This window comes from Vigna umbellata, chromosome 2, assembly GCF_029865625.1.
Source record: "Vigna umbellata cultivar VRB3 chromosome 2, Vumbellata_1.0, whole genome shotgun sequence".
NCBI classification, from domain to species: domain Eukaryota; kingdom Viridiplantae; phylum Streptophyta; class Magnoliopsida; order Fabales; family Fabaceae; genus Vigna; species Vigna umbellata.
Genome location: NC_142166.1, coordinates 12,261,638 through 12,287,625, shown reverse-complemented (window position 1 = coordinate 12,287,625; position 25,988 = coordinate 12,261,638). Strand labels below are relative to the sequence as shown.

General features: G+C 29.4%; 1 protein-coding gene and 1 pseudogene across 1 annotated transcript; one reads left to right on the top strand and one right to left on the bottom strand.

Annotated features, from left to right (window-relative positions):
- Positions 1-9,448: 9,448 nt before the first annotated feature.
- On the bottom strand, positions 9,449-13,439 carry LOC148203437 (putative LRR receptor-like serine/threonine-protein kinase At1g74360). Its single transcript, XM_088106175.1, has 2 exons — positions 13,085-13,439; positions 9,449-12,814 (listed from the first exon to the last, which is right to left on the bottom strand). The coding sequence occupies exons 1-2, from the start codon at positions 13,209-13,211 to the stop codon at positions 9,600-9,602; spliced, it is 3,342 nt and encodes a 1,113-aa protein (XP_087962301.1). The 5' UTR covers positions 13,212-13,439; the 3' UTR covers positions 9,449-9,599.
- A 9,488-nt stretch (positions 13,440-22,927) lies between these two features.
- On the top strand, positions 22,928-23,548 carry LOC124834457 (putative E3 ubiquitin-protein ligase RHC2A pseudogene; annotated as a pseudogene).
- Positions 23,549-25,988: the final 2,440 nt, after the last annotated feature.

Below are 25,988 nucleotides of genomic sequence, written 5' to 3'. Positions count from 1 at the left end.
ATTATGTGGAAATGTAGTGGGAGATTACCTAAGAAATTTCATTTTGGATATAGTTAATTAATTTTAAAGAATACTGTGTTTAGGTTTTTGCGTTTGTCTTTTTATTAAATTATTCTCGCTTAATTTGTTTGATATATTACTAAAAACAATTCTTAAATAGTAACTAATTTTTAGATAAAAATAATTAATCATTATAGTGATTAACTTAGAATAATTTATAAACTTATAATTATTAATATCTAAAATAATTTTTATTATTAATAAAAAATTATAATTGATTTGTTAATTAAATTTTAAATTGGTCACTAACATTAACTATCAAAGTTTTGTCATTAAAAAATTATTATCTAAATTGATTACTAATTAACTAAATACCAATAATTTTAAGTTTATAAATTATATTTAAATTAATCACTATATATAATGACAAATTATTTTCTTCTTTATATATATATATATATATATATATATATATATATATATATATATATATATATATATATATATATATAATGGGATGTTATAAGGTTTGCTAAGAGTATAAGCTCATCATCCTCAAAAGCATATTCTATTTGCACAAAATCATAATCTAGAGCATCATTAAAATGTTTTTTTGACAGTTGAAGAGAAGATGAAGATCATTTATACATATACATGGATCATTTCTTCTTCTTGAATTGTGGAGTCATCACAAGACATTGTGTTATCATAGGTTACATCATTTGCATATGTTGCATTAGTGTCTGCATTAGATGAAACATAAAGCAAACATCATATCAACTCAAATAAGTTCATATGATGTGAATGTAGACATAGTGGCATCAAAAGAAGCACTATGTAGTAAAGGGAAATGACAGCGAAAACATCAAATTTTCAATCCCATCAACCTACAACAACTTTAAGTTTTTAACTAATGGGCTGAGATAAACATCTATGTTATTTTCAGGTTGCTATGGACCAAATATAAGCATTGACAACATCATATACTTTCTTTTCAAGCATAATCCAGGGGGTAAGTTGTAAATTATCAGTATAACGGGCCAACAATTGTGATTGATACTTAAATTACCAAATGAGTTCATCAGTAGCTAAATCAAACCTAATATTTCTATATTCTTCACCAAATTGGGGGAATTGTTAATTAATATTTTTCCATTGCTTTGAATCAGCTGGATGACAAAGCATTTCGTCAGTTGTTCTCTCATTTGCATGTCATATAATATTTTTAGCGTCTTTTGGATTTGCAAACAAACGCTTAAGTCTACGCACGAGTGAAAGGTACCAAACTAATTTCAAAGCAGACCCATTTTTTTTTGTGACCATTATCTTCACTATTGTTTTTTGACTTCTATCGTAATAACCCACATTTTGGACACTTTGTCAAAACTTCATACTCTTTCATATATAATATGCAATCATTCGAACATGCACGTATCCATTTATACTTTATACCCATCAGACAAAGAATTTTTTTTTGCATCATAATTACGAGTGAGTAATGTATTTTCATTTGACAACATTTCATTCAACAGCGGCAACAATTATGTAAAACTCTTATCAATCCATCCATTGGTCGCCTTTAAATTCATGAGCCTTAACACCGCTGACAACTGTGTGAACTTAGTTGAACCGATATACAAAGGAGTCTCTGCATCAGTGGACATCGTTTCATACACATGCGCTTGGGCAAAAGCTTATGCGCCAACATCGCGGATCATGTCCTCTAATTTCTCTTCTTTCGATCGATCTATTATGGTGGAATCGAATACGTTTTCAGTTGGAAAGTCTATTAATTCGCCGTGTCAGATCCATGTTATATAACTTCTTACGAAACCATCACAAATAAGATATTCCTTAATATTGGTTGCGTTCAACTTCCTCCCATTCAAACAGTTGACACAGGGACATTTAAACTTGACTTCATTGACACTTGTATTATCATTATGTTACGTAAACTATATAAATTCTTCTATCCCTCTCTCGTACTCAGCGCTGATGCGTGGTAAATTAATCTAATGTCGATCTGTATGCATATTTACTGAAATTCTTTACACAATTTCAATTGTCTTGAATGATCACTTTTGTATTCAAGGTGTGACCCTATCCTATTCAAGAAGATTCACTTTTTATAGTTTATTAAACATATAAATTTTAAACAACATATCTAAAATTTCACGAAATTTTTTCAGCATTTCGCATTGGTCTTCAGGTTACATCAAATGAAAGTGATTGCAAACCATAATCAAATATGCACCCGAACATCAATACAAAACACAACTGCAAATTTTCATGAAATTTAATACATGTCTGTTAAAATTTATATATATTAAAAAATTATGAAAAAATTATTAGTCTTCTTAAACTGTCCAATTGGACAATTCAAGATTCAATACTTGTAAATTATTATTACTATCTCCTTTCTATTCATTTGTAAAAAGTACATTTGTTAAAAAAATTGAAGATAGTAAATAATTTTGGTATTGAATCTTGAACGGGAAACTAAGGCTAATTCAAAACAAGAATATATTCAAACAAACAAATAATTACAGATGCAACATACAATATATTCAAGTAAATAATATATTAAAGCAACAATGTATTCAAACAAATAAATAATTACATAATTTATTTTCAAAAGTAAATTTGATAGAATCGATATTAAGATTCTAAGCATATTTTGTTCCTAATTACTACACAGATACTAGGATATTTATATCCTAATAATCCCATATTTACAATAAATAGATTCAGAAGGAAGTCAGCTTCACTTCGGATACTGTTTCGTAGTTGCTCTCTTGTATATTTAAAATAACACCAACTTCTACTGAATAAGCTTTTAGGTTCTTTACCTTAAGTGTTTAAATTGTTTTCACTTACGTTAATACTGTGAATAATTATCTAAAATAAGGGAATCAAAGGTTCCTTTCAGTTATGTCCTCTTGATATGCTAAAGAATTAACCAAAATATCACTTTTCATTTTGTTTTTCCTTTATATTCTAATTTAATTTACATTAAATTACACAAGATTTCAGTTTTGAACCCCTATAGTAGTCCATCTTAATTATATGAAAAACATTACCCTAACACCGGTTTTTTAATCTATATCTAATTTAGTTAGATTCTAATGTCAAAAATAATGTCGAATCAATATATAATTATCTAACTTTTTTTATACAGATCAAATAATACATATAATGTTTAACCAATATCAATCAAATACTACATCAAATACAATATATCAATCACAGACAAATCAAAATGTAAAGGGTTTTTAACAACTTACCGTGGCAGCAACGCATGGCTGCGACAGTGAAGCAACGAGGACGATGGCGAAGGCAGCGCTTGGAGAGAATACCCCTGCAGATCGCACGAGAAATGGAGCCATCCAACTTGGACAACGCTTCGCCGGAGACAATGGAGGCAACAGTGGTAGACGAACTGTGGCGGCACAACGGTGGACGTAGCAAGAAGACAACAATGGCCAACCCGCGAGAGAAATAGAAATGGAGATTGCAAATTGGAGAGTTATTTGTGCAAAAGAAATGGAGGACATGTTAGGAGCACTTCGCGTTTGGTGGTGGAGGTTCGCCCAATTGCAACAATTGTAGGGGGAGGTCGTGCTAGGGGAAGAAGAAGAACGGGGACGTAGTACGCTAGGGGAAGAAGAAGAATTATTAACTCTTTTTATGTTTTTGTAATTTGAACTAGCGAAAGAGCTACTACCTCGGTTCCATAAATAACCGAGGCAGTAAGCACTCTACTAACTCGGTTCTACTGTCAACCGATGCCTTAAGAGTTAAAAAAAATTCTAAATAAACCTGTATGCCTCGGTTGGAGGGTAAATCGAAGCATAAATAACCAATGACATTGGTTCGAAGAAAATCGAGGCAGTAGAGGTCGACAAAATGGATTGGAACGTTCAATTTTAGAGAATGTCAACAACTGACAGGACCTACTGCCTCGGTTCTACAAGTAACCGAAGCAGTATGTCCCATTCAAACTTTTGTCAATTGTAAGGTCTGACTTGGTGGTGAAATACGCAGAGTTTTCTGCCTCGATTGGCCAAGAAACCAAGACAGTATCCCCTTTAGGCCACGATTCAGAGCAAAATCGATGTGGTAGGACTTTTACAGAAAAGTTGCTAGTCCAAGTTACAAAGGATAGGTGGAATTACAGAGGATTTTATGCTTCGGTTTGTTATATAACCAAGGCAATATATGTCATAGGCTTCAGTTCCTAGTGAACCGATACATATAAGTTTGTGTTAATAACGAAAATGTCATTGCATTTTAATGTATTTCGATTTTTTCAAAACTGAAGCGTATTGAGTGTGTTAAAAGATTGTTTTTTTTTACTAGTGAAGGTTGAGGTGGAAAAAGTATATCAAGAATGCATTGGTAAAAAATTCATGAGGTAAAGGTGATAAAAGAGGTGTAGGTATGAATTTTTCGTGATAAAGGTTTAAATGGATGGTTTGATAGGCCTCAGAGACAAGTATCGTTAAAGGCCATTTCCCTGGATCTAAAATTAACAAACTCAAAGAGAAAGGAGGTTTTGGGATGAAGTTAAGAACCTCTAACAACAATGTTTGATTTCTTTTTCTCATAAATATATATATGGTGAAACTCATCAGTTAATGCAAGTTGGAAAGCTATTGATGACATTTTTTTTCACATATTCATAACTTTTTTTTAATGAAAGTAATTTTTTTTTCAATTTTACTTCATTTTGTTTTAGTAATAATAAATTGAGTTTAATGTACATATTTATTTTAATTTTTTATTTTTAATTGATATGACCTTTTTTATTATTATTTTGACCATACCCTTTTTCTGTAAATATTATTTTTTATTGATTCTAGTTAGATTGAATTTAACATTTCCAAGACTTTAAAATAGACATACGATTTTGTTGGTGTGGAATTTTTTACTATTTTGTATGATTTTTAGAAGACAAATTTGTTGAATTTTTTTAAAAAACTCATGCGGATTTAATTTCCTTTTTTTATATTTTAAACTTTTTCAAATTGAACTTATGAAACTAATTAAAACACACGTTTAGATTTTATTTGAAAGCTTATATATGGTCTAAATGTGTTCTAAATATATCATTTGCTTATTTGTTAGACTTAAAAATTGTTTATTCATCTCCTATTCTTTCTTTCTGCTCAAATATGTTTTGACTTTTCTCCTCTTATTTGTATTTTATATTTGTCATCAATGAAGATTAAGCAATTATTAAACGTCAATTTAAGGAATGAAGATCTAAGTCGAATTGAGTTAATTTTGTACCTTATAATTACAATTAACATTTTTTACGTTGAAAATCAAATTAAGAAAGAATTGAATGTTGTTTTGATAATTAAATATCAATTAGATTAAATAATATTTTGATTTGATTTATATAATTAGTTTAACTGATTAAATAAATCAGTTGATGGTTTAATCTTGAATTTAAATATTTAAACAATTATAATAAGAAGGATTATTTAATCAATTTGTAATAAGAAGGATTATTTAAACAAATATCTAATCATATTTTATTTTTCAATTTGTAATTTTACTATATTTTTTCAATTTGTGTTCTAAGTTTTTAAATTCTTAAATCGAAAATTTAGTTCATACAAAAAAAAAGAATTATTAAGAATTGATTGTAAACAATCAATATTTATTCTCTGATAATGGATGAAGATTATTTCTATATTACACATTTGAAAGAAAATTATTAAATATGGCATATTCTCTAGCACATTAATTTTGTTTGTAAGATTGATTGCCTCGAGCATCCATAACAGCTTCTTTTCTTCATCCGATATTGGATTAGAGAGAAAAGGTTTAATCTTTTTGGTGGCAGAATTTTTCGTCTGGCTTTGTGTTTTATAATGAAACGTATTTCATAAGAAAGTTTAGAGTAAACTATAAGCTAATGTTTAAGAGGTTAAAAAAAGGAGAACGGATAATGTATTAGGTTATTGATATATCATTGATTGCATTATTTTTTTAGTGAACTTTTTATAAAGGGAAAAAAAGATTAAATTATTAAGTTTTCAATAAATATGAAACTTAATTGAAAAATTTACAAATAATAAGAAATTATTAATATCAGCTAAAAAATAATAGATACGCTATTAAGCTTATTTAAAAAGCAATATATTTATATGAATTAGATTGGGATAAATAACATGAAAACCCTATCTAAGTTCACTAATCCACTATCAAATAAGCATGAATGAATGGTAATTTTACTCTATTAATTCATCAGATTAATCTAACAAGAGGACGTCTAGCCCCTCGAGTGGATTAGTTCTACCATCTCATCTTTTAAAATAATTAAAGTAAAAAATTATAATAAATATTTAAATTTAAAGTTTTTTGCTTGTAATATTTTTTAGATATTTGTAAGAAATTAAAATATTTGCTTGTTATTATTGGTAATTTAATTTCTATAAAAATAACAATTAAATAAAATTTGGATTAAATTATTGATACATTTTATATTTTTCTCTTAACTTTATCTATTTAAATTAAGTTTAGTTTTATAACTTTACTAAAATGTAATTTTATAAAATAAATAATATTTTTGTAAGAAAAATGAACATATCAGTTCACTGACCACAATTAGAGAACAATTGAAACTTTTCAAATGTATTTTTAACTAATAAATTAATTTAAATCAACATAATTTTATTGATTGGTGATGAATCAATTCAAAAAGATGTAAGTCTCCCTTATACTAAAATGTTGACTAAATTAAAAGAAGAAAACAAAATTAAAATATATTCACATAGAAACTTCAATTAATATGATTTCACATCATGAGTATGTGTACTATTCATCGAATAAAGTTTTTTGGATTCGATGCTAAACAATTAAAAAGTAGGTTAATTGATGAAATGGAATGTGCCATTTTGCAGGTGTTATTTTGATATTTGTCTTATTAATCTCACTGTAAAGGTGATCAGGTTCTCTCACTTTCAAGTTTGAATAAAATATTTTATTGAAATATTTGTAGTAGGAAGTTGTGAACGACACAAATTATTATAAACCTTGAAACGGGGATTTCATACTTGATTGAGCAAAGTACGAAAAATCTATTAACTTTAGGGGATACTTGTGTAAAATTCGTTAGCTTATTCAACAATTTGATCACACTTTCTGAAAAAAAAAATTATTTGATTTAAAATGTCCTTACTAATGGTAGCTTCGGACAAGGAACTTCGTTAAAAGTTATTTAAGTTTTTATTTTCTTTTTTTTTAGGAATGACAATGGGTTAATTTCTCTATACCCGTCCGACATTTAACCTATGAAATGGAGGTTGAACTAATTTATCCTACTTGTGAAAAACGAACTGAATGTTATATTTACGCCACATTCTTTGTGTCCTGCGGATTGACCCACATTTTGTGGTTAGTAGAAACATTTTCTCGTTCTATTTTTAAATAGATTATAAATTGTGATTTGGGATCTGGGGTACAATGTGTAAGAGATAAAACCATTTGAGTGAAATAATTTGGTTGTACCCAATTAAGAGAAATTGAAAATAAATATGACATTCAAAGAGTAATTATTTTTCAATGCAGAAATAAGGTAACCTTACCACTATGAAATTTATGAGTGACGTTTGGTTGAAGTCCTTTAGCTTTGCCAATGTATCTACAAATCATCGTTAGTAAAAAAAAAAATTTCTCTTTATGAAAATAAAAACTTTAGAAACAAAATCTTACTTTATTGAAATAATTAGTAACATTGTATTTGAATTTGAGTTAAGTTGCACTATTTAACTCAAATTCAAAGGCACTAAATTGTTAAAACTGAAACATGTGAAATATAAATGAACAAGAAAAGTTGACTTTGTTGATGCAAGCTTCCTCTACATCGTCCCAAGCTTGCACGGGCTATGAGTTATGCAGATTGGGTTTAAGCGGGTCAGTGAGCTCAAAATCTTAGTCTATCTCAAACTTTTCACTATGTGTGAGCCCGTCCTGCATTGTCATTCCTACTTTTGATGTATGATCTTAGAGAACAATAAGACATGCATTTTAGCAAATGAATTCTTATTAATAAAAAAGGAGAGTTGTGCAAAAGTGGTCTTGTTTATAGATGCCTAAACCCTTGATACTCTATGACACAAAAATGTAAAACTTACAAAACAAAACCAATACATATTCATGGCTACATTCAACACCTTAAATTGACCTAAATTTGGTCTCTCCTAAAGCCAGATTTTCTCTAAGGTTTTTCGTAGTCTTAGTCATCCAATTAAAGGCTAATTGAAGGCCTAAATCTAGTCTACACGATCTTTTACAAAATAGGAGAGACTTCTTCTTTGGAGCTCCTTCTTATTTCTTCTTAGCCATAACCTTATCAAGGGTCCAATATTTTGTTTCATAAGTTCCTTAACTTATTAGTTTACATTTTATAATCTTTGCATTTATTTAAAAAGAAAAATTTTTAAATTCTATTTTTGAAAAATCTTTGTTAAACCAATTCACCACTATAAACCTATTGTCTTGTATTCAAACAACACTTGTGAAAATCTTTCAAAAGGTTTTTAAATACAATTCAATTCTCTTTTCTCATGTTTTTCCTATTTTTACACTAACAAATTAATAAAAAAAATTAAAATACATTCTATTTATAAATATATACAACATTTGTTACTTGCTATAATATATATATATATATATATATATATATATATATAATATCATTTGTTGTTAACATATATAAACCTCTTAACGAAAATATTTTCTTCATATAAATTATATTTCATGTGCTAACAAATAATACAATAATATTTCATTTAGAATTAATCATTTATTTGATCACATTAAATTCTCTAATTTAAAATTCAAATATCAATCTCCCTAACAATTATTAGAACATTGACTCTATAGGTTCAAAATGTTGGGACACCATACTCTTGAAAAGGATGGAATAAAGTTTAAACTCTTTTCACACACTAGACCATCCACTGCACAAACAATACAAAACAGAATGAACAATTTTTTATATTAGTTCAGTCAAATTGTGGTACTGGCCCAATTCATTAATTTTATATTAAATTAAATTTGCATATATTAAATTAAGCTGGTGATATATGATAACGGCTAAGAATTTTTTTATTTATAAACAGAGATATATTTATATATTTCTTTTGTTAGCATGTTTCTTATTATAGTGATGTGTTTCTTATGTTTTGTTGGAGTTTTAAACTCGTTTCTAACCAATTTTTTCTCTCTAAAAACTAGGTTAAAAGTCAGGTTTAAGCAGGAGAATTCACTCCCTGTTTACTGTATTTGAGCTCTGAGATTCTTCATAACTTAATTAGAAATCTTAGGGACTGATTGATAAAAGAAATATTTTACATTGCCATTGATTAAGACAAATTGAACAGAGGTGCTTAGCATGCACGAAAGATGTTCAACAAAAGTAAAGTCTCAAGGATACAGAACAAAATTGAGGAACTTCTGCAACATGAATAATGAGTTTCTTTACACAAGAAGAATCAACTGTGTATGACATGTGTTTTCTATGTAAACTGTATTGAAACTTACACTATGCACAATTTTTCTATCTTGACTCACAAAAGGCTACACTACACAAGGTGTCCATAATTTGAGTCCCCAGTGGGATCGTATATCTTAATAAGCATGGCTAGAACCTCCTTCATGTTAGGCCTAGCCTGTGGTGCATCATGTGTGCATTTCACTCCAACTTGGAGCAACTCACCCATCTCCTTAGCACCCTCAACCACCCCACTTACCTTCAAAAAAACTTGCACAGATTGACCTAACCCTTGTCTTCCAGAAGCCATCATAACACGCCTAGTCCATTCCACCAAACACTCTTCTCCTCCATCCACTGCTCTTCTCCCAGTTGCTAGCTCCATAACCAAAACCCCAAAGCTGTACACATCCCCTTTTGTGGTGGCTTTCCATGTTTGTCCATATTCTGGTGCAACATACCCCACTGTGCCAGCCACTATAGTGCTCACGTGACTGTCTCCAACATCAACAATCCTAGCAAGTCCAAAGTCTGTGACCTTGGCCTTCCCATTCTTGTCTAGCAACACATTACTGGCCTTCACATCTCTATGCACAATAGAAGGGTAGCACTCATGATGTAAATAGACAAGTGCCCTAGCCACATCAATTGCCACTTCTAGGCGCCTCCTCCATTTCAACCTTTTTGTATCAGTCACAAGTTCCTCCAAGCTTCCACCTCCTATGTACTCATAAACAAGTATCTTCTGTGAACCATAGAGGCACCAACCATAGAGTGTGACAAGGTTTGGATGAGGCCAGCTAAATCCCTGACCACTTAGAACCTTCATTTCAGCTCTGAATTCTTTTTCACCCTCAGTTCCTTCCCTTTGGAGCTTCTTCACTGCCACCTCTCTCCCATCCGGAAATGACCCTCTATATACTGTTCCATAGCCACCCCTTCCTATGACTCTTTCCTCCGTGAAGTTGGAGGTTGCTTTCAAGATGTCTGCATGTGTGAAAACTGTCTTGTTCAGGTGGAATATCTTAACTGTGTCAGAATACCATGGTGAAGATCCCGAGCTTCCTGAATCATGTGCTTTCTTATTCTTTATTTTCTTCATGAGATTCTCTGGTTCCACTGATGGACTTTTCACCAAGAAACATATTACAAGGAAAAGAAGTCCAAAGACCACGATAGCTAATCCTAGAGCCAAAACCAATGACCATTTTGTGGGATTTTTCAAGACTCTTTGTAATGTGCTATTTCTATCATCAGAGATGTTAAAGAACTTTGGGAGTTTCAGGTGGGGGTCACCCAAATATGAATCCTTGTCAAAAGTGAGTAAGTGTCCGGATGGTGGGACTGTACCAGATATGAGGGGATTGTATGAGATGTTGAACCTGCTAAGCTCATCCAAGTGTGCCAGACTTATGGGAAATGTTCCAGAGAAATTGTTCCTAGACAAATCAAGATCCTGTAGACACTTCATGTTGCCAATTTCACTTGGAATTTCACCAGAAAAATTGTTTCTGGTCATGTTCAAGACTACGAGTGGTAAACCTACCATCCCTGGAGGGAATTTCCCAGTGAACTTGTTATCTCCCAAATGCAACATGCTAAAGTTTACCATATTTCCAATTTCTGAAGGAATCTCTCCACTCAAATCGTTCCCACTTAGCTGAACATACCCTGCTATGTGTGATGATCTAGCAGAGGGATCAGAAGTACACATGGGGAAGATACCATATCCTTTGAGCAACCTGTCCCAAAGGGCCCTACAATTCTTCCTTGTCAGGATGGTATACACAAAGCTGAACGGAGGGTAATCAGCAGGTATCCATCTCTTCATTCCTAAGCACTCACTATTGCCAGCAACAACTCCCCCAAGACTCTTTTCATTTGATTCAAATGTGGCCCTTGCATTCCTTCCAATTCTTGTTAGATCGGAGGGAATTTTTCCATATAGTTTGTTGTTTGCAAGGTTTAGCCATAACATGCTCGAGCAGTTTCCCAACTCTGGTGGGATTTCTCCGGTTAATGAATTATCTGAAAGGGTTAGCCATAAGAGAGAAGTCAAGTTTCCAAGGCTTGGTGGGATCGTTCCACTGAAATTGTTGAAGGCAAGATCAAGTGCCATAAGGTGAGTCAACTTTCCCAATTCGGGAGGAATAGGTCCAGAGAACTGGTTGTAGGTTAAGGTTAAGAAAGCGAGTGCAGACATTTCTGAGATTTCAACAGGTAATGGACCAGAAAAATTATTGAAGCTTAAGTCCAAACGTCCAAGGTTTGTCAATGTAAAAATGCCTGATGAGTTCAACCCTCCAGTGTAGGAATTTGAGTGCAGCAAAAGAAAGTTCAGTTGCTTGAATTTCCCAAAAATCTCCTGCACTTCCCCACCAAATTGGTTTCTGCTCAAATCCAAGATGAACAAATTGGTCAAGGTCAAAAGGGTCTCTGGGATATCCCTTGAGAAAGTATTGTTCGCCAAGAACAATCCCTGAAGACCAGAAATGGAACCAATTTCACGGGGAATATCTCCCGTGAAATTGTTACTAGAGAGGTTGAGAACCACTAAGTTCTTGCAGTTGGACACCTCCTCGGGGACTTTACCAACAAATAAATTCACTGAAAGGTCCAGTTTTTCGGTGCTACAGTTTACTGGAAAAGCCTGGGGAGGAACAACCCCAGTGAGAAAATTCTCTGAGATTGAAAACTGTCTCAGCCTGGAAAATCCAGCCCACAAGGTTCCATTAAGATGGTTGGTGCTCAAATCCAAGTGCTGCAAACTGAAGCATTGATCAAAGAAGCCATGAATCCCACCACTCAAGTGATTATCTGAAACATTTAAAGTCACCAAACTGTCACAAATGGCAGGGAAACTCAGCCCAAGTTCCCCACGGAACCTATTAACAGACAAGTCCACGGTTTGCAACTGAGTCAATCCCTTCAGATTCAACTCCCCTTCGAGAGTATTATGGGAGAGATTGAGATACACAAGCTTCTGGCTCATCCTCAAGTCCTCAGGAATCCCCCCAGAGAGAGAGTTCCAAGAGATGTCAAGGTGTCTGAGCTCAGTGAGATTAGAGAACCCATCGAATATGTTACCATAAATTTCACTGTAAGAGATGTCTACTTTCACAACCCTCAGTGTTGTCCCGTTCAAGAGGCTGCAATCGATTCCTGACCATTGACAAGGATTTGAACTGTTCTTGTTCCAGCTTATGTACCCTCCTCTGTTCGTACGAGTTTGGGCAAGCAAATAAGATTTCAGCTTCAGCAGAACTTCTGCGTCAGTGGCCAACGAATCCCCAACAACCAATTTACCTGTTCAATCACCACAACCTGGGTAAGCGTGAAAGACAACTAACAAAACAGAATCAATGATCAGCCTAGGAAAATCTTAATAAACAAAAATAAATAGAGAATCTAACAACACCCCACTACAAAGCTCGGTGCTTTTAATACTTAATAATAAACACTGCTCCGTATCAAGGTGTACCATCCAAAACAATCACTATTATAAACCCAAAAGGAATTTGAGGCAAAAACTTACCTTTTCTGGACAAGATCAGCGACAGAGTTTTAGGTTAGTACCTGAGAAAAGGATCAAGAAACAGACAAACAGGAAGCCCCATGAATCGGTTTCCTGCTCTGACATTAATGATGACCCTCCTTCTTTTCTTGTGCTCTGTGTACTTTTTGTTGTTTTGGCAAAACTCATGTACTTGATAGTTGTGGCAGAGAATAGAATAGAACAAGAGGGAATCTTTGAGGGACTCAAAACTGGAGTGAGGACGTTGAAGTCATTGGGTATGTTGTGCTGTTGGAAGTTGGAATGGTCTAGCAGTGCCAGGTGGTGATGGTGGTGGACAAAAAAACAATTGAACTCTGAACAACACAGTGGCTTGTGTCTTTCTTTTCCATTTTCACGTCTTGTGATATCACGCTGAGGGGTTTATTTTATTCAATTCAATTTATGAGTGAAGAATGAACCAACGACTGTCGTTGTAATTAATAAAAAAGAAAGTGTGGTTGATGTGGTTTGTCCCCGAATTTGAATGTGAATGTCAAATCATGTGTGTTTCTAATCCGGCTATTTGTCATAGCTATAGATGGTTCATTCATACACATTTTTCTAACATTCCAATTTTACTATACTCTTTAAAGTTAAATACTCATTATATATGTTCAAAATACTACAATTATCAATGAATAATCAAAGAAGAGAGTTTTGGATTTGGTGGGAAAGGAGTGGTGGAGCCGCCATTGTTGACCGGTTTGACGAAGATTGGCTCGTACGGATTTAACTACGTTTCCGCCAAGCAAAGGCTATTATCTCTTCTTTGCTCAACTATTTGTAACTCACTCTTCTATCACGACTATTTATTCACACACACACATTCCATAAATTAGATAAAGATGTCAAACAATCATATTAGGATAGAGTTCAAAAGTTACAAGACATGTAACCCGTGAATTAAAATATAGTAAAAATAAAAATAAACTAATCTTAAATTAAAATAAAAACATCAATGTTTCACAAGTTACCTTTGCCTATTATTGTAGCAAATCACGAGGCATAATAACCATTAGAAAATATAAATATTAAATTAAAATCAAACAACCAATATTTCATATGTCATCTTCATTATTGTTGTGGGAAAATCCATGGAAGAGTAATATTTAGAAAGTTTTTATCGTATTTTATATCAAAGACTAACACTTGACTCATTATTAATATATTCAAAAGTCCATTTATATCTTCATATATTAATTTAGATGATTTATTGTATTTACTTTGTAATAGCTCGATTTTCAAATCTTCTTTTACTTAAATTGTTAATAAAACTTATTTACATTATGAGTTTCACGCTTAATAGTATACAATATGATTCAAAATATTTCTCATCCACACCTATAAAATATCAAAGCAATATGTTATATCACAATATCGACAAATATCGACATACAATTTTCATACTAGCTAGTGCATCTCATCTTCATCATAATATCATATATATATATATATATATATATATATATATATATATATATATATATATATATATATATATTAAATCACAAATGTGCTTCACATTTTCAAAAGTGACCATGTGAAAGAACAAATGAGAGAACGACCACAAAAAATCATCAACAAACCACCATAGTCCAGCACCAATGAATTACCACTAGTGAACCACCAACAAATCATCATGAAGAACTCCGCACCCCAATTTCAAAACACCATGGACAATACATTTAGTTGACTAGGAGACTTCACGAAATATCATGGGAACCAATGACACACATTCAGTAAAGCAGTGGTGTCATGACTGTGTTTCATTTGCAAAAGAAATTGGAAAAACACAAAGCGTCGAAAAGAGACAATTAGAAAAGAGCTTTCTCCACAAACAAAAATCCTGAGCATGAGAAAATGAGAAAAAAAAACACTAATTTGTTGCATTAGTTGTTGAAGAGTGGCTTGGAAGAGAAGAACAAGTTTGTTGAAGTGCAACGCGATAGTGCTAAGGCACAACAACAACAATGAGTGGCCTAGAAGAGACGAGAGCTTCGTAGTTTTTTAGTAGGAAAAAGAAAAAGAAACAATGAAAGTGCATAAGAAGACAAAGTTCGAAAAGTGAAAAGGATTTTCACACTTTGTATTGAAGAAGACATATTAAATCAATTGTTTCTTTAACCGATCTAATATTTACATATTAAATTGGTTCTTTCTATACATATTAGATTGATTATCCTGTAGATTGGTTTCCCTACAACCATCTTATGTCCTGTTTTAATATCATCATTTTTCACTAGGCTTTGAAGGTAAGGTATATCTACTCACAGAACTCTTTTAAATATTTTTAGAAATCAAAATATATTATTAAATTTTTTAAAGTATAAAATGTAATCACTATAAAACAATAATAAAATCAAAGTATAATAAAATATATCTCGTTGTCAAATATTAAAATTTTATTTTATAAAAATAAGGAAATACAAGTATTTATAAAACTTCCATGTAAATAAAGTAAAGAGATAAAGTATTTAAAAATTGAGAGTAATTTAATAACCTGTGTTAATACGATTTGTCAAATTAATTATGAATTTATAGAAATATAAACTTTTAGGGTTAAACTAAAATTAATTAAAATTAAAGAAAAAACAATTACACAGGTAGAAAATTATATTAAAATTGTCAAGAGTCTTAAGAGTGAAAATAAACTAAAAATAACAACGGTCACGAGCACGAGGACTCAACTTTAATATATTAAAATTGATGGTAGTTTTAATAAATAAATAAATATTTGTTTTTTATATATGAACAAATATATATTTTTTTAACATGGTATTGTTGGGGAGGGGTTTGGAGATCCACTCTTATTTGTTCTCAAAGGAAATTGCTATGAAAAAAGATGAGATAAAGGTGAAAAGTAACAAAGAAAATGTGAAAAAGAAAATAAAATGTAATAAAAGGAAGTACAAAAGGAAATGTAAAGTAAAAAAAAAACAACTTTAAAAAGCACTTATTGCTAATCTATCTTAAATACAGATAGGTTTGTACAGAGTATCTAACAACATTGAGGGTGGATAATGGAGGATTGTATGCAGAATTTAACATTCTAAGTTGTTTATAACTGATAAAATAAAATATTATAAAATTAATAAAACAAAGCGTGTTTTTTTAATATATAAATATATAACATTAATACAATTATTAAAACTAAATAACTATAATAATAAAATATATTTAAAACAATTACTTAATAAAAAAAACTTTGTTACATCATCGTCTTCTAAAAATGCTTTAATATACTCACATTAATAAAATAGTGATTATCATAAAAGAAAATTAACAAATATAAGAAACACTAGAAGAAACAACAAGGTAAACTAACGTGCATAAGAGTTATTTTAAGATAATTAAAATCCTATCATATATAAGCTAAATATTGATAAAATATAATTATTCATATTAAAACACATAAACCGTTGACACAACTCAATTATCCGGATACATGCCTTTAATATAGGTATCTATACTCTATAGAGTCATCAACGTAGACGTACACTTGTAATGGTATCTATACTCTATAGAGTCATAAACAAAAGGATTATCGTCTTACCACCTACAAGGTAGTCCCTTTCGCGTCTAGGACTAAACATTGTCCATAAACTATGACCTTGTGTGACTCTCACTACTCTAATTGAGTGTGAATAAGTATTATAGTTCAAAATACCTCATTTCTGACCCCTTATAATGCATACATTAAACATCACCACCACACATAATTTCTCTTTGAAATTATCTCAACATAATACCACATATCCATAAAATATCATCATCTAAATAAATCATCATAATACTCAAAAGCATACATAAAGTCCATTTTAAATCTATCTCAAATAGACAAAGAAGAAAAATATATCTATACATACACATTGAAGCTCAGAGGTAGCGCCTAATGCCAAACTTCTCGTAAATGGTGGCGCTCAACTTCATTCCTCTCGTAAAAAGTTACGTTTAACGACATTCAACGACACATGGCGTTTAGTGCCCTAGAGTCAAAATGCTTGAAACTTGTAGTACAATAATGACGTTTAACGACAATTTGGCGCTACTAAATGCCAAACGATTCACAGAATTGTATGCTCAACGTCACCTTAGTATCGCTTAACGCTATCCGATTCGCAAAATAAGACGCTCAGTGTCACCCTGGCATTGCTCAATGCTATACCATATATCAACACTTGTATTTTTTTCTTTTGAGGGAACTTATATCTATTTAATTGATCAAACTAGTACTCTTTTCTCAATGCATGAATTCATAACAGTTTTAAATATGGAGGATCATACTACTTCACCAATTACTCATATTTAAGCTTTCTTAATTTCAAACCAGCTAAGCACCCAAGAATCAAGCATTCAAATCACATGCTAAAATATGGAAATTTTAGATTTCACAATCTCTACTAACTTAACAATTTTATCTGAAACACAAATCATACATCATTTTCACATTTCAATTGATCACACTCATAACATAGATCAATTATTCAGTCAATTTATCATGCAATCATAAAATTAGATATTTCAAAGTATTCATAACTTAAAAATAGTGTAATAGTTTTTACCTAACCAACAGTTCACAAGTCCCTAACCAATGAAATTTCTCCCAACTTGCAGGATGCTCTATCTACACATATTAACATCACAAGGACGATCAGGACATACTGTTATGATCACATATCAACAAAGACTCATATAGATGACTAAAATGATGTATGTAAGTGAAAGAAAGCTCACATGCAATAGATAGCATAAAAAGACGGAGAAAAGAGATGAAACTCAACTTATGCGAATAGAAAAACTGATTGGTCCAAATTGAAGAACTCGCCACTAGGATCAATCATACAATTTCGATTATTCAATCAGACAAGTAGGAAAAAAGAACCCTTAGAAAGAAGTCATTGAACTCTAAAAATGATTTTTAAAGAGATTATGTATTTTAAAATGATGAAACTTTATTCATAACAAAAATATTTATATTAAAAAGTTTTAATATTAAAAAATAACCAAGTTTCATTATTTTTAAACTGCTACCACTTTTATCATTTTTTTGTCTTTACATAATATAATACATTTTTATTGACATATATACATGTAAAATATGATAAAAATTAGTTAACTACTTTATAACAAAATTAAATCGATTCAAATATTTAAATTCATATTTTTTATTAATTATATTATGTGCACAAAATTCATATAATTTCAAAATTATTTAGAAACTTATTTTATTACCTAATTTTAACTTATGATATGTTATTTAAAATGTGTAAATATTTATATTTGGATAATGTATTTATAAAAATTAAGTTATGTGAAATTTGATATACATAATTATCAAAACAATATCATAAAATTTAAGAGGGGTTATTAAATATAGTTTAGTTAAATCTAAACTTTATTTGTGAAAAATTGATCATCTTAATTTTAGCCAGAAAAATTACTAAATCTGATAAAAAAATAATTAAATTAGTCTAAATAAGTGTAATAACTTTCATAATAAGTTTGCAATAGGTTTAATGACTTTTATTTTTTTTATTACGATAACTTTTTTCAATTTCGTTATATTATTTGGAATATTATTAACTCAATTTATTTTTTAATTACTTCTTTCGAGATGAGTTAATTTGAATTACTCATTTTTTATTAATGTAAACTACATTTAAACACTGCGTGTATCATGTATAGCGTGATTGATGTTTGTATTTTACTTTATTGCTGTAATGCTATCAATTTGACTGAATCATGAATATTTATTTGTTTTAACAAAAAATGAAACCAAAAAATATTTAAAATAATGAGACGAAATTAAAAGAAACATTAGAATAGATAATTAAAGACTATTAAAGTTTTATAATAGTATTGAGTATGAATTTATTTTAGTAATTATTAAAATTTGTATCTATATATTTTGTTGTTGTGAAGTAAATTGAATTTGTAAGGAAATCGAAAGTAAGATATGATGAGTAGGGAATCTTTTAATCTTGTTGTCCAATAAGATGTGGTCCAAAACCAATAACTGGTTGCTTTTTATATGTGAATTTGTCACTCTCGTTATCCCTTTCCAAACAAGTATTCAGCAAATTCAAATTTTCCAATACAACACCGTTCAACAAACAATGCCACACGTGATACCCTCCCGTCACATTCTTCATTTTCACTTTACGCCATTCTTAATTACACTTACTAATATATCATTAATTAAATTTTATTTCAACAAAAATTCCAAAACAAAATTTAATTCTATTTTTAGTCTCCTGTTTACTATATTTCTTTTTTTTTCACTCTCTATTTTTATTTACTAATTAGGTTATCCAATTATCATAATTCAACATTTTTATTCTTCCACCAGTAGTCTGTTAAATTTTGAATGCATCATAATAACATGATATTATAAGGTAATGTATTACCTTTAACTTAATTATTAATTATATTTTTTTATGGAAATTATGAGAGACAAAAGTGTAATTAAGTTGGTCAGCATAAGTGAAAAATATGTTTATTGTCACGTCATTTGAAAGGTGTTACATTAGTTAAACATCTAACGCAAGACTTTCAGCGAAACAAAAATTGTATAAATATGATACTTGAAAAATCTTAATATACATAATTGGTATAAGAAAATTAAAACATTATTATTTTTAGATTACCACTAGTTGTTATTTTTATTTTATGATCACCAGTGATTATATTATTTATCGTTATTTACACCTATTGTCCTTATTAATATTATTACTTTTATCACTATAATAACATTATTATTGTTGTTTATTAGTATATAAATACATCTTTAAATTAACTTTAACATAATACAAATTTTAAGTTATTTTATTGTGAAATCGAAATTAAACTATTTTTTTAAAAAAAATAAAAATAAAAATCTTACCTTGTAGTTATTAAAAGTTTTGGAACTTACAACTGAAAATAGCTCCAAACAACATGTTGGAAACTAAAAATATATAATTAAATCTATACATAAATAATGTATAGGAGGGTCCCCTTCGCAGTCCTTAAAAAAAAAAACAAAAATTGTTACTAAGAAATGATATCAATGTCTGCAGTACAGTCGTGCCTAATGATATGAATCTGATATTGTGAACGTGTGACATTGATAGCCTAATTATATTATTCCTTTTAATTTAATTTAGGATTTGAATCTTCTCACTGCTAAAAAAAAAATAAGTAGAGTGATTTGCGTAAGTTCCTTTAAATTAACTTTTATGTTTCTTACTTTCTAAAACTTGAAGATAGAAAATTAATATAAGAGAAGCAAGATTACTGTCGATATATATTTTTATCGTAATGATGTATTAGCTGAGATCATTATGCTAATCTTTGTTTAAAAAAACTGGGAAAACGGAAACCTAGTCAAACTCATGTTATTATTTATATTTGGAAATTGGTTTAGTATTTGTTTCTTGTAATCTAGTCTTTTCAATTTGCATTAGAAATATAAACTTAAAAAGTTAACGACATGGACGTGCATGTTATCTTTGGCCTATAAAACATATTTCTGATGATGCATGTTATGAAATAAAATATGATTATGTTACATGGAAATTTTGGTAAAAAACGGAACGTTTGAAAATCATTGTTAAATCTTCCATTCAAAATAATGTTTGTTATATTATATCTTGGGATAGGAATTAAAGTTAACCATTATTTTGATAAGTTGTGTTAATTATTTTGGTGTTGCTTGGAAAAGAGATTACCATTTAATTTTTTTAATGAAGCTCATCTTCACATTCTTACCCATTCAACAAAAAGAATATATATATGCGTTTGAAGTTCTTAATAACAGTTATGGATGATAAATAAATCCCATCGCTGTAGGTATTTTCTAAACATGTTTTCATTTTGATGAAATTTTTTTATATTAATTAAGTACGAATAAAATTTGATTTTTTTAATTGAATATGTAGATGGGATGAACATCCTTCTATTCATTTCATTCCCATTTAAATTACTAAAATACTCATAGGTTGTTAGAAAACTTAAAAGACACACACACACACATATACATACATATATATATATATATATATATATATATATATATATATATATATATATATTTTGTTATCTTATTATTTAGTTTTATATTTTTTTACTTCACATTTTTTTCCTCTCTTCTAATTATGTGGTTTGCTCAATATAAAGTTCACTCACACATCGAAGGTACTTTCCATCTTATTACAATCTTACTTAGACATCTTTTTCTTTATTTATGTGATTATGTTTAAATGATATATTATCAATTTAAGCAAATCAAATAGTCTTTATTAGGCCTATATTCAATTATTTTTATTTATTTTTAGTTTATTTATTAATATATATTTTTTACATAAGAATGTTTTACTCTCTCAATTTCAAGTATTCAATCACGTAAACCCTAGATAATATAAAACAAATTTATCATATTTATTCTCTTTAATCTTTAATTTTTGTTTAGTATGAAATTTATTTTTGTTTTGCTAAAAAAATTTCATTATTTTTCAATCGCTCAACTAATTCAATATCTTGAAAGCTTTTTTTTAATCTTCAAGGTACTTTCTATCTTATCATATCCTTAATTATACATTTTTTTTCCTTTATACAAAAGATCAAATATTTCTAGCTAGAATATACATTTCATCATTTTTACTTTCTTTTAATATTTTTATTTGCTATTTTCTTTATCATGTAGAATAATGTTTTATTAATTTTTTATCTAATTATTTTTTTATTTTCTAACTCATTCTCATAAATATAATATCGTTGCAATTGTAAAAAGATATTTCATTTACTATTATATAATACTTAATGTCATTGTTATGAATTTCCAAATATGAAATATCTATGTCTAAATTTAAATTCAAATTATTATTAGTTTAATTTTTTTTATGTATGATTTCATTTAAGTAGTTATTAATATATAAAGAAAGAATTCATTATAATTTAGAGAAAGGAAGTAAAAATTTGAAATATTTGTAAACTTGAATATTTGTTTCCCTTTTATAATCTTTTAAAAATATTTTTTAACTTTATCAACTGTTTTATTAACATTTTCAAAATTAATGGATACTTTTATGAAATTTTATTTACTTGCAATTGTGTAATATCTTATATAATTATTTCCTTTTTATCAAATTATTATTTGGGATTTTGATTTAAAATTTAGACAAATTTTACTTTTTGTGTTTTTTTAAATTAATCAATTGATATTAAAACAATAAGAAAGTGGGTATGGACATGAGTAAAAATATACTTGTTACTTGGTGGAGATCACAGTGAAATAAAAATTTTATATCCAATGAATACGAAAATAAGTATAAATTTTGACTTGAGATGTGAGTATGATAATGAATTTTGTCTCCGCTTCGACCCATTGTCATTGCTAAATGACTTTTTTTACACTATAATAAAACCACCTTTATAAAAAAAGAATTAGAATAATGAACATGAAGTGTCAAAACACTATTAAAATTAAAACTAAAATCCTATTTTTGTTATAAAAGCTTTATAAGAATATTGTTGTGTTTATTTACAAATTATTAGCTCGAATTGACAAAATTCTAAATATTATTTAGATTACTTTTAGTCAAGTGAATAAGATCTAAATAATATTTATGTTGTAATTTGCAACAATATTTATATTACTTTTAGGGGTGGGCAAAATGCAATTCATTGCACTGTACTATAAATAATTGTAGTTAACTATAAAATAGTTGAAGTGATCTGAACTGAACTAAAAAATAGTTCAAAGAAATTGAACTCAACTAGTTTTTAGTTCAGATACACTAGTACAATTCAGTAAACTGGTACAAAAAACATCAACAATAATACTACCCTGGCAGCAACTAAGAAATTAAACTTGAATCCTAACATCCGTGGTCTGTCCCGACTGCGACTGCGGATTCATCGAAGAAATCGAACACCCGCCGCGCTCAGTCCACCTCAACCCTCGCCGTCGTCGCTTCCCTGCTGCTGCCATGTACATGATCGGCCAGCGCCCTGCCTCCGACAACTCTGTCTGTCCCTTCCTGCGCCGCACCCGCCACAACGGTGGTGACCGCTCCCCCTTCAACCCCGTTATCGTCCTCCACGGCAGCGCAGCTGCCACCTCCGCTACCAGTGAGGAGGAAAGTCGAGGCTTTGAGCTCTTCTACGACGATGGTGCCAATTCTGGCCTGAGACCCTTACCTCCGAGCATGTCAGAGTTTCTACTCATATTTGGATTCGATAGGCTTCTGGAGCAACTATCTCAGATTGAGATCAACGGTATTGGAAGGTATGAGCACCCTCCTGCATCAAAAGCAGCCATAGATTCCTTACCAACCATCGAAATTGATAACACTCACTTAGCCATGGAATCACACTGTGCGGTGTGCAAAGAAGCTTTTGAATTAGGTGCCGCGGTGAGGGAAATGCCGTGTAAGCATATATATATATATCACCCTGAATGCATCTTACCATGGCTAGCTTCGAAGGTTTTCAATTTGGGGTGAAATTTTTTATTAAAAGAAAAATCTGTGGTTCCAGTTAACTGTACTCAAACTCTGTAAAGTTCAGTTCCACTGTACTCAAACTCTGTAAAGTTCAGTTTCTTTTAACTGTACTATAGAATAATTTATTTAGTTTTTAGTTGAAACAAATTTAGTGTTTTTAAATACATTATAGTATGGTTAACTGTAATTACAATACAGTTCATTGAACTATGCCCAGCCCTAATTACTTTCGGTCAAAAGCAAACAAGATCTAAATAATATTTTTATGTTATAATTTGCAACAACAGTCTATATACTTAGTTGGTTAATAAGATGTAATTTAAACTATCAAATTAACTGGTATAAAATTTTCAACATAAATATTTATTTTCCCTTTATCTCATTCATGGCATATTATCATTTACACTAAAAAAAAAGAATGAGTTTTAAGAATCAAGATTTTAGAATTTTTTTTAATACATTGTCACATAAAACTATCCTTTGACTGTACATCATAAAATTTAATATTACAAATATAAAATAAATGCTTACGTAAAGTCTTTTTACTCTTTATCTTCCATACACACATTTTATACACACATTTTATGAAATATATATTTAAAAAAGACACGTCCTATGTGAACTAGTTCTGTGAAGAAAAAAAAAAAACCTTTATACTCTGTCTCTCTTTTCTAGAACTAACTCATTACTTCATACGTGAAAGATTAAAAGTCATTAAATTTGAAGTATGAATAAAAACATAAGAGTAAATATAATAATTATATAAATAATTTCGAACTCCTAAGCATAACAAACAATATATTTTTTCTAATTATGAAAAACGAATGTCCTTTTATATATTATTAATTTTTAACATAAGATACTAAAAAGTAGAAACATGAAAATCACAAATATAGATGAAATAATTGAAAACGATTAAATGAATTAATCTGAAATACTTATTTTAAATATATTAACTAATAATTCAAAAATACTTATTAAAATGCAAAATACGTTTTGTACGAAACAGCCCTTACCTAAAAGTATTGGGCTGTCTGAGAAAAGAAAGAGCACGCATGGTGGATTCATTCCCACGTTTACAAAAATATACGTAGCTATGACAATTATTGTTCGTACTAAATCATTTAATAAACATCAAAATTATAAAATAACAAATGTTTAACCACTTTCAAATTTTTGACATTCTTTTTATGATTTTTTTTTAATTTACTTGTTTTTTTCAGGTATTTGTTGTTTTTATTAAGATTGTGATAGCAAGAACGGTGTTTATCAATGATGATATATTTGATCATTCATGATGATGATATGAAATTTAAATATATTTTAAGTTTCTAAATTTTAATTTGAAATTAGAATTTGTCTTTTGTCTAAAATTTTGATATAATTTAATTTTTCAATTTTAAAAATAAATAGACATAATTATTTTAATCTAATTATATTTTTTTATATGTAAAGTGACGTTTTGAATTAACATTTCAATTGTTTATCTTATTTAACATGTTTTAACTTAGCTTTAAAGGCAGCTTGAAATGTAAGAAAATGTTAATATTTTTTAGTTAAAAGAATTATATTCATTTATTTTTTAAGTTGAGAGACCAAAATATATTAAAGTTTGAAATATTGGCAAAATAAAATTTCACATTCAAGTTCTGAACTAAACATATTTAATCCTTTAATTAACCATAAAAATCACTTTTTATTTTACATTAATATTAATATATTTTTAATACTAATCACATAATCTCAAATATCCTAATAAATAAATAAGAGTAAATAAAATGTGACTAGATAATACTCACATCATCCAACTAAAAAAATTAAACATAAAAAATCAGTTAAATATTTAATAGATAAAAAAATTAAAAGAAATGCGAATTAAAAATATAAAATAATTATGAAATACTGAAAAGTTAATTAATATCTGTCTGTGGTCCAATAAAGCGGAGGAAAGCTGTGCCGATTAAGAAGAAAAAATTGGCATTGGTTTGATTTGAGAACGTGAGAGTAAATGATGCGTAATTTTCAATAAACGAGTTTTGAGATGGAGACAAAATGTGAATAATCAAAATGTTGACTTTATCTTATGAAAAGAAAAAGATTAGACTATTCTTAGCACTCCATTGGCACACACGTTTGATGAAGTTCAAAACCACACACTTTCATTCATTCATTCATACACACTCTCCAACCTAACCATATTTTGCTTTACCCCGTCAAAGAGGGACCAAAGTCTTCTAACACAAGTAGAGTGTCTAACTTGCCAAACCTAATTATAATTATTCAACAATTTCCTATAAAATCAATATAAATAAAACATCAATTTTTTTCTTTTTATTTTTTGTTAGCCCAATGTTTTCATTTGGATAATGGATTGACTTAACTACTTCATACAATCAGTTGGGATTGAAAAGAAATAATGATCTTAATTGAAGTAAATCGA

Coding starts and splice junctions, on each gene's coding strand:
- LOC148203437 (XM_088106175.1), bottom strand. CDS start 13,211: ATGAGTTTTGCCAAAACAACAAAAAGTACACAGAGCACAAGAAAAGAA. Junction 12,815..13,084: donor TTTCTTGATCCTTTTCTCAG/GTACTAACCTAA, acceptor GTGATTGAACAG/GTAAATTGGTTGTTGGGGAT.